This window comes from Vigna unguiculata, chromosome 4 (genome assembly GCF_037176805.1).
Source record: "Vigna unguiculata cultivar grain cowpea cultivar isolate G323 ecotype 2 chromosome 4, ASM3717680v1, whole genome shotgun sequence".
In the NCBI taxonomy this organism is placed as follows: Eukaryota; Viridiplantae; Streptophyta; class Magnoliopsida; order Fabales; family Fabaceae; genus Vigna; species Vigna unguiculata.
This window is the reverse complement of record NC_140795.1, coordinates 6,653,399-6,664,136: the sequence shown is the minus strand read 5'-3', so window position 1 is coordinate 6,664,136 and position 10,738 is coordinate 6,653,399. Positions and strand designations below refer to the sequence as shown.

At 27.5% G+C, this 10,738-nt stretch overlaps 1 protein-coding gene across 1 annotated transcript; it reads right to left on the bottom strand.

Moving 5' to 3' along the window:
• Positions 1 to 265: 265 nt before the first annotated feature.
• On the bottom strand, positions 266 to 3,153 carry LOC114180322 (protein SPIRAL1-like 1). Its single transcript, XM_028066617.2, has 3 exons — positions 3,035 to 3,153; positions 1,446 to 1,759; positions 266 to 574 (listed from the first exon to the last, which is right to left on the bottom strand). The coding sequence occupies exons 2-3, from the start codon at positions 1,737 to 1,739 to the stop codon at positions 491 to 493; spliced, it is 378 nt and encodes a 125-aa protein (XP_027922418.1). The 5' UTR covers positions 1,740 to 1,759; positions 3,035 to 3,153; the 3' UTR covers positions 266 to 490.
• Positions 3,154 to 10,738: the final 7,585 nt, after the last annotated feature.

The window sequence follows — 10,738 nt, the reverse complement described above, 5'->3', positions numbered from 1 at the left end:
TTAACTTGTTTTTGAACATTTTGAGAAAAAACAATCCTCCGAAACTGATGTAAAAGAGACTTGATTTCATAATAAAATATAAAAGTAAAAATACTAATTCTAATCTGTTCATAAATTTTTGAAAAAATAGGGTTACTTTGAATGTTTTAAAAATGGAACTGCCATGAAAAATTGATTCCATTAACTCTATTCTGTCATAAAATTTTCAAACAAATACTGTTACTTTCTTTGAAAATCCCAAAAGAGAGTATAAAAAACCACTATAAAATTTGAACTTGATTTCATAATAGAACTTTAGATCATTAGCACAGTAAACTCCTTAATTGAAACCCACACAATAGCACAGAACAACAAAGCAACATTGTCAAGAGAAGAAGAAGAAGAAGAAAGTTTTGACTGGTCTAAACATAAAGCAATGACAACACTATCTATTTTACACATGATAGTATACATCATCACATGGTAGATTTCAACCACAGCCATGAATTAATTAGTTCCCTGGAGGACCACCAAAGAGGTATCCCAAGGAAGATCCACCACCTGGAGCAGCATGAACCTTGGTAGATGGCCGATCCTGCAACCCAAAAATAAACCATCTTTAGCAACAATTCCTCACTTCCCTAACAACAACTTCAATCTTCATTCCTAAAGCATCACACCAATTCAACAGAGTAAAAAACAATAGTAGATGTTTAAATGTTGCTTCTTTTTCTCCCTCTACAAATTCTCATCATTTCACATCACTTCACATCACTATGCTGAAAGCTTAAATTATAGCACATCCAGGGACAGGTAAAGTCATTGCTTTAGACCTCCAAGGAATAAAAAAGGCCTCAAAAAGTTTTATGTAGTCCTAAAAGTCTCAAAAATCTCGAAAAATAAATTCTAAATAAAACTATAATACATTTTAACATCTAAGCACATCATTGTTGAGTGTTAACTCAACAAGGAGGAAACTAGTGCAGTACTGCAACCTAGCAAATATTAAGAAGTTGCACAAAGTACAGTATTTGTAAATCCATATCATGTCTTATAGATAAGCAAGTACAGGAGGTAGAATTTATGTCACTATTCCAACCAACAAGGCAAGAGATATGAACTGTCCCTAAAGTTTTGAAAGCTTTTCGTTAGAACTTTATGCTAAAAGGATCTCCCACAATGTATTACACTATTGCAATCAAAAAAATCATGTTTTACTTTCAGAGTTTGTTTGGCCCCTTAATTTTATCAACACTAAACTTGTAACATCACTACTTTTAGCTGGTGGACATTACTAGGAAATGCAAGAGGAGGAGACTCCAAAATGCATCAAATTTACTGTGAAACTTTGTAGTACTTCCCAGACTCATGCAAGTGGAGATAAACAAGAACATATAAAGCAAAATTGAATAAAGGGCAGGTTAAAATCAAAACAATCATAATATATAAGTTGGGAAGGGAAGTACAGTGAGAAAGTTGCCACAGTTTTGGCCATCAGCACGATGGTAATTGTTTTTGAGACTTCCAGGAATTCCAGCAGGAATTTGCTTTTCAACTGGTGCTGGACTTAGCTGCTTTTCAACTGGTGGTGAAGGAGCACTAGTTGCTGGTGCTGGTGCTGGTGCCGGTGCTGGTGCATTTTGAGTGCGTGCACCACTTGCAGGCTGGTTAGCACTTTGAACATTGCTGGCAGGCTCTCCACTGCCGAAGAGGTAACCCAAGGAACTCTGACCACCACCAGCACTCACACCACGACCCATTTTTCCTCTGTTTGCTGAGTCTAAACAACATAAATAGCAGCATCACACTTTTTGTCACAAGAAATTTTACATCCAAAATTCACAGAATAACAAAACAACAGCCTCAGATGCAGCAGATAGAACCAAGAGCCATCAGAGATCAACAAAAAACAACAACTACTTGCAATTGATTCCGTATTCAAATCAGTGAAGTATTTATTATGTGCCCCCAAAGTAAGTAATGTGATTGGTTTTGAATGAACACTGATAATTATTTCACATTGATGAAGAACATATGAACTTTCAATTTCAATACTCCTGCATCTTTCATCATAAAACCACAGGATTGAAAGCTTATGATCATCAGCATGTAGAATGGAAAATGCAGATGTCAAAAAGGAAATGAATAGGAAAATGAAAACTGAGAATTGGGAAAATTTAAATCTATGCATGTAGTGGTCATCAAATGATTTAAAAGTTTTTCACGTCTTACTCAGAAGAGTAAATCCGAGATAAATAAATACTATTATTTTCCTAATTCATTCTTTATTTCGTGCACATTTTATTTTGAAACTATATAGCCATTTTATTTTGAAAGAGACATAGATCTCCATATCCTTTTCCTTCATCTGCACATATCTTCTTCAAGAGCATAAAATTATTGAAGAGGATCAGATGAAAAGGGCACTCAGTCCTGTTTCTTCTACCCTACAATGAAATCATAATTTGTTTTTGCCTTAAGACGTTTCTCTCAGCACAGATCAAGCAAAACCAAAACCATTCCAGTGCCAGACCCTCCTGATCTAGCCATGCTCAAATTGCATGGACTCAAAAAACTTAAAGGCCCAAAATTGAATAAGAAAACCGGTGAAATCAGATGCTAGATCTCATGAAAAATGACCCATCAACAAATCAGAGCTAAAGAAGCCATTTTTAAGCGATTCAAGCACGAAAAACACAAACTAGAACACCCCAGAACAGGATTCACAATCCAGGTCACAACCCATCAGTCCAAACTATTAAAAAACTAACAAATCTAATCCTGGTGGTAACAAAAAAGCAAAACCCCACCATTAGAAAAAATGACCCAGAAAAAAAGCCAAATTACCACTAACAAAATACATGCAGTAAAAAACTGTACCAGGAATTAAAGCACCAAACCATTTTTTCTCAAAGAACATCATGAGTTAACTCGAAACATTATCATCGTACAGTATTAAACAGCACATGAAACACAGATTATTGAAACCCAGAAAGGAAATTAGACAGTACATGAATGGTAACCAAGCAAGAAGTGAGATCTGAAATTTTCGTACCTTTGTTGATGCTGAGACCACTCACTCGCTGATGGCAACCGAGTCGGTGACGTTAGAAGCGAGGCACACTTTGTAACAGCTATGTGAAACAGATATTTATAAAGGAGCCAACTTTTTTTCAAACACAAGAATACCATTTTTAAATTAATATTTTAAAATTAACTGACCGCTGAGAATTTTATTTCAAGAGAATAGTTTTTTTATTTACTTCCTCAATATATAAAAAATTAATAATCACCCCGTTAAAATTTGTGAACTGTTTTTCCAAACTGTAACAAACACTAATTTAACACTAAATTGTAATTTTTTAGAATAAATTTAACATTTAAGTTATAAACCTAAGAGAATATTTCTCCATGGGTTTAAGGATAAAATCGAATTCTTACGCTTTTGACATGTTTATAAATTAAATTAAAATAATTAATTTTATAGGTTAAATATATTTTCGGTTTATGTAAAATTAAAATTTATTTTTGTATTAAATTTGAATATAGGTTGGTATAACTTTAAAAATAAATAAATATATTTTTTAAATAATAACATTCATTTTTTGAGTTTATTAAACATGTTCTAAAATGATATATGAAATATAATTTGTCAGAAAAATAAACAACTCAAACAGTATTCTCAAACATGTGCTATACAAAATTTAACTTAAAAGAACTATTTTTATTCAATTTTAAAGTTAAAAATTAAACAATATCAAACTTTTAAAAAAAATTATAAATTTTAATTAATTTTAATTTCAAATAAAAATTTAGTAACTACAAATATATTTAATTCGTATTATTTTATGAATTAAATGAACAACTTAATTCTTTTGTCGCACATTCGAATTTTGAAAATTGAATAATTTTGATTATCAGTCAAATTTTCATGGAAAATTGATCATAAAGGAAATAAGAAAAACATTTGGTATAAAACAAGTACATATCTATATTTAAAATAGTGATTTGCCTGTTTTTAAAGAAAAAATTTAAATACTTTTTAAGAATTTAATCGCATTTAAAATTTGATCCTGGTAACATATAAAGTAAAATGTTAAATTTGATTGGTGAAGAACACTAACATCTATAATAAAGGTGTATATAAGGTTTGTCTTTTTTAAAATTTGAAGTGTGGTTGTGGAGGAAGGTGAATCAAATGAGCTGGATTTTGGGCCCACAGCAGAGTCCATGGATGGGCCCATGATCCATGTCTGGCAACCACAATAATGTTCCTCACGTGCATAGCTTTTCGTTGTCTTAGCCAAATAAATTTTACTTCACCCCAACGTTTCATGCATCCAATATAGCCGTTATAAATAAATAAAAAATAACCGTTATTATGTTTGTTTTTAGTTTTTTCTTATCGATTTTAATTTTAAACTTTCATAGAGTTTTATTTATGTTAGGAATATATTTTGTCCTTTTTTAAAGTAAAATTTGAAATTAGTTTTTTTTTAAGTTTTTGATTAATTTAGTCTTTTATTTTAAAATATGTAAATTTAATTCTTTTAATCAAATTTAAGTTTATCTAACGTTTCAAACGCATTTAATAATAACATTTGAATTGTTTACATTGTTTGACACATTTTCGCTTTATTGTTAACTCAAATATTATTAAACAATGCGTTTAAAATATCAAATAAACTTAACAAAATTTAGTAAGAAAAACTAAATCCACACATTTCTAAATTTGAATGACTAAATTAGTATAAAATTTTAAAAATGAACTAATTTCAGAATTTACTTGAAGAACCAAATATATATATATATATATATATATATATATATATATATATATTTTACATTGAATCTTAAATACTGGATAGAATCTTTGTTTACTTCTTCATTTAAATTTGTTTGGTAATGACATTTGTAAGTGGGAATAGATATGCCAATAATTAGAGTGATTGTAATAATGATTGTTATTAATGATAACATTAATGATAACGATAACGAATCATAAAAGATAAAGATGACAACTATTCTTATTAATTATTTTTAGAACTTGCAGGGATGATAGTATTTAAGATAAACATAATAAGACAGTTTTTAATCCTTTAAATAATTGTTAGCAACAAACTATAGGTGAAAGAAAATATTACTTTACAAAATGCATTGCATGTTCCAAACTTATTAGATAATAACAAATCTTTAATATTTAATATATTTATGAAAAAATGCGTATTATTAGGTGTATTTATAGAAAGAGGGATATTCCAGCAAGTTTTTCTATCTGATTTATTATTCTTCTTAAAAATTTTAATTCTCAGACTATTTCAAAAAATTGCCTTTGATTTTGAAATTAAATAATATATATTTCTTCCATGCATTTTATAGAAGTTATGAAAAAAATTCTTTCAACTAAACGATACGTATTTTGTCACATGATAGATAATTTATAATGTTTTACATTACCTTTATAAATTATAGAGATAAAATATTTATATGTTTAATTTAGAAATGAAACACAACTTTTAAAAATAGTTTGAAGAAAAAAAAATTAAATAATTATATAATTTAAAAAATGAAAATGATAAATAAAATGAATAAAAAGAATAATTATATTATAGTTGTGATATTAATAATAATAATAAAAATAAAAACAAATAATTATATTTAATAAAATTATGATAATAATTTACCAATTTAGTCTTATGTTTCTCTCCTGGAATATTAGTATATAAGTACGAACCTTTGTGGTTAAAATATAAGTATTGTCTAATATGCAAAGATTATATAAAATATGTTTGGTAGGATTAATTAGTCAAATATATAAATTAATTTCATCAATACAAAAATGTTTAATAAAATATCTTAAAATAATTTATTTTAAATTTTCAAATTTTTAGCTTATTTAATTTTTAATATTATTACTGTATATATTAATATATTTATTTTTATATTCTTTAACTATTTTACCTATAGTTACCTATTCTCATTTTAGATAACTTTTTTAAGTTTGTAAAAGTAATGAAAATTAAATTTTATTAATGCATATTGTTTAAATAAAAAAGTATGCAAGTTTTAAAAATCGATACAAGCAGCAAAAAGATATGATAAGAATTTAATATTGTATTGTGAGACCGAAACGCCATTGTCATTCTAATATGCTCTTATATTAACTAGTAATATCTCGGCAATAGTGACACCATATACTTAGACTAAATCACTTTCCATAATAAGGTTAACACGCCTAATAAGAGATTAAATAAAAAAGTTATGTTAGTAAAGTCCATAATAATATTATAAATAACATTTCTTATGAGTTAATATTTATGCATTCAATATTATAATTATTTTTTTTCACGTAAATCGGACTTAATTGTCATAGTGTCATTTTAGGTATCTCCTTACTTCAGGCTTAGAGATATTTGAGTTGGAGAGAAACATCTCGATCGCTTGTGCAAGGAGGCTTCATACAACTCAGATTAACTTCTATTGTGTGTGTTTAGACTTGCGAAAACAAATGTAATTATATAATAATATATTTCTATTTAAAATATACACTACAAGAAAAAGTCACATTAATAATCAATTTTAGTAACAAAAAGTTGTTAGTCACTATAATGAATTATTTAGATATCAATTTATAAAATAAAAAAATTATTGGTTACTAAAACACTCACTATTATGAATAAAAAATTATAATTAGTCTCTAAATTAGTCTCTAAGTTGGTTTCTAAGATTTAACTATCAATGTTTTAACTATCAAAGAAAAATTAGTCACTAAACATTAATTATCAAGATTTTTGTTATAAAAGAAATTGGTTTCTAAATTAGTTTTTAATTAATTAGTGACAAATTTAGCGACCAATTATAATTTTTATTTATAGTATTGATTATTTTAGTAACCAATAATATTTTATTTTATAAATTGATATATAAATTGATCATTGTAGTGATTAACAATTATTTGTCACTAAAATTAGTGGTTAATGAAAACTTTTTTGTAGTGATATAATTTTTTTATACAATAAAACCAACTTATGTCCTTTTATATCATTTTATATTTACCAATTAACTTGTCAACTAATTCTACTATATATTTATAATCCAATAAGTTAGGTTACTAAAGCAAAACATATTAATTCATTTATCCACTAAAACCTAATTCTTTTTTCAATTTTTTTTTTTTGTCAAACGAGCTTATAATCTTAATTTTCCTAGCCATATCATACCACATAAAGGATTCGGTTTCATCATTTGTTTCAAATATAATAAACAGAAGGAAGAATAATGTTAGACACTACATATGTTTTAATTCTATATTTTTCGGATTTATACCTTAGAGGACAAGTAAAAATAGAGATAATGATAAAAATAATAAAGACAATCATTGAAATTGTACTCTATAAATTTAACAGTTATTTAATAAGACGATATCATTTTGGAATAATTATTTATATAAAATTATCCCATTAAAATTATATGAGATATGTTAATCAAGTATTAAAATACTCTGAACTTAATTCATCTAAGTGTATTCAAGTACAAATCTAAAATATCATTTACAAAATAGGCACTGTTAATTCATTATTATATTTATTAAACATATCTTAAATCTTGCTGTTTAGAAGAATATCGGAATGTTTTACAACATCTCAGTCCACGGTTAACCAGAGCAAACCAAGATATCAAAGTGAAACTAATATCTGAAGTACATGTAAATCTTATAAAAATGTTTCGACTATTGTAATTACAAAAATATTATTCATAAAAAATCGTAATCATAGTCATAAAAATCATAATAAAGTATTTGATTTAATTTCATTTTAACTACCTATGTTTATTTTTCATATAAAAAAAAAGAAAAAAGATGGAGGATGGTGAGAAGACATTGTCAGTGTCATCATCCACTGCTTGAAGTAACTAATTACTCAGTTCGTACCAAAGTATAGGAAAATCTGACTACAAACCTAATTATACTCCAGCATGACAAAGACCTTCGATAATACAAACACCAACCACAATTAATACCATTTTTTTTTTCCATGGCCTATAAGGTTGTATGGTTTTTTTGCTAAATAATCAAAGAGTTTGTAGGTGCTCGACATGATCCAAAATCATCTTAAAATAAAGAGCCTCAACTTTTAAATATGAACTTTGGATCGGTCTTACCTAAGTTCATTAATATATTTAGTTACCATTACTTTTCTAATATTATTATTAATTTATAATTTTATATTAGTTATTAATAGAAGTATATTAAATTATATATATATATATATATATATATATATATATATATATATATATATATATATTGTTGGATTTATATATATTTCATATATAGTTATAGTCATTGAAAGACTGTAGTTTTATAAATATGAGACATTAGTTTTACACATATAAGATATTTGACATCACTTTTATCTCAAAATTTTAATACAATGATGTTATGGGTATTTATTCTATTATTGGTTTTTATATTTTTCATATACGGTTATGTTCATCTTATAGTCATTGAGAGATTGTGATTTTATATATATGTGTTGGTTCTCAAGTGGGTATTTACCAAAGTCCCACATTGAGTAATATGAAAAAGAGAGCAGCAGAAAAGTATTATAAAAGTAAAGAGTTGATTTCAGAGTTGTCACCACAACTCACTCTTGGATGTATGAGGGACTTGGGTAACTGTGTGTCATCAAAAGGTTTGCAATTTTTGCCAGAAAAATTACACTATGAATTCGAATATTCTTTGGATATCGTTTCAAACTACTCAAAGCGACAGTTTGATCTCTAAATATCACTAACTTTTCTCAAAAAGATTCTTCGTTAAATTCGGTTATAACAATGTCAACAAAGATAATTCAAAGAATATAACCTCGTGTTTGGATGAGGAATTTCCAAAAATTGAAATAGATAGTATTTTAATTACTTACAATTGAATTCTCTTAATTTCTTAAATAATTTGTTTGGATGAAGTAATTAAAATATTTTATATTTCAATTTTCTTATTTGGATAAAGCAAATTAATTTTTATTTTAAGGCAAACTCAACTTTATCCTTCAGCTCGAGTTGAGTTAGTTCAACTTTCGATCCAGAATGACTTGTTTTGACTTTCGATCAGGATCAACTCCAATAAATTCAACTTGGGCTAACTAGGCCCATCCTTTAATTTGAGTTGACTCGTTTCGACATTCAACTAGGAAAGATTGATTTCAACCTTCAGTTCATGACAACTCAGCTTGACCTTTAACCCGAACCCATTCAGCTCAAACTTCGACATAGGCCAACTTGGCTCGACCTTCAACTAGAGACGATTTGGCTTAACTTTCAATCTCAATCAACTCAACTCAATTTTCAGTCTAACCGACTTGGCACAACTTTCGGCTAGGATCAACTCGGTTCAACCTTCGGTCTAGCCTAACTCGGCTCAACCATCGATCCGAGCCGACTTGGCTCGACCTTTAGCTCGAGACAACTCGATTCAACCATTGTCCTAAGCCGACTCAACTTGACCTTCAACCCATGCCGTCTCGGCTCAAACCTTCAGCCTTAACTGACTTGGCTCAACTAATGGCATGGCCGACTTGATTGACCCTTCAGCCTGAATCAACTCAACCGCTCCTTCAACCAGGTCGACTTGACTGAATTGACTCAGCTTGACCTTCGTAAGTACAGTAAAAATAAATGAAATTTCAAATTTATTATATTTTTTTAGAGTATTTTAAATTCTTTTATTTTATTCATTTAAGATACCTTTTAATTACTTTATCCAAATATCATTTTAATGTAAAAAAAATAATTTTTTTAAATTATAATCTTCTAAATTACCTCAACAAAAATAATGTAAGAAAAACGACATCTAGAATAATTGTTCATACGAGAAGCAAAACTTGAAGAAACAAAATTTGGATAATCCAAGTAAATGAAGAATGTAAAGGATTTAGTGTGTGGACAAAAAAGAATCATGCTCGGATGGCCAGAGCACACTTATTTCATCAATAATCAATGAAAGTATTCTGAATATTTATTATTTATTTTTTACCTATACTGAAATACTGACCTAATTTATAAACTCATTTTATTGTCTTTTAAAATAAAAGTCACCAGTAAAATAATAATTAGAATGGATATTGCCATCAAATTATTGCATTTTTATGTACTTATTGTTCAACTTTTCTAACACAAGAGATTGGGCCTTGGGTTAAAAGGATAGATTGATAATCTATCAAATTGAATGACCATGTAAATAATTTATTCTAGTAAATTTCTAAGAAATACATAAAAGACAACACATCATTCTTAACTTAAGTCAAACATTTCTATTCTTTATTTTTATTTTCTTGCTATTAGTATTGATAAATTTGTGTATATTCACATTAAAACAATTTTACATATTAAAAAAACTGTGAGGCTATATAGTTTGTGCTTTTTGTTTTTCAAATTTAAATAAGAAACTTCTCAATTTTTATTATATTTAAATATATTGAATTTGAAGTGGTAAAATTTTAAATTACTTATATGCTAAATGTTTTGTTTGAATGAATCAATCCAAATTTATTAAAATTTAATTTTTATGTTTAGATAGACTATTTTTATTTACCAAATGCAGAAAATATATAAATGTCAAACAATCCTAGGTTGGTTGACATTTTCCCGGTTAACACTAGAAAAAAAAAGGTATAATTACTCGTATAGTACCCAGTTTAGGGCTAGTGTGTCAAATAGGTACCAAATTTTAAAAAAGTGTCAATTGCATCCCAACTTTTGA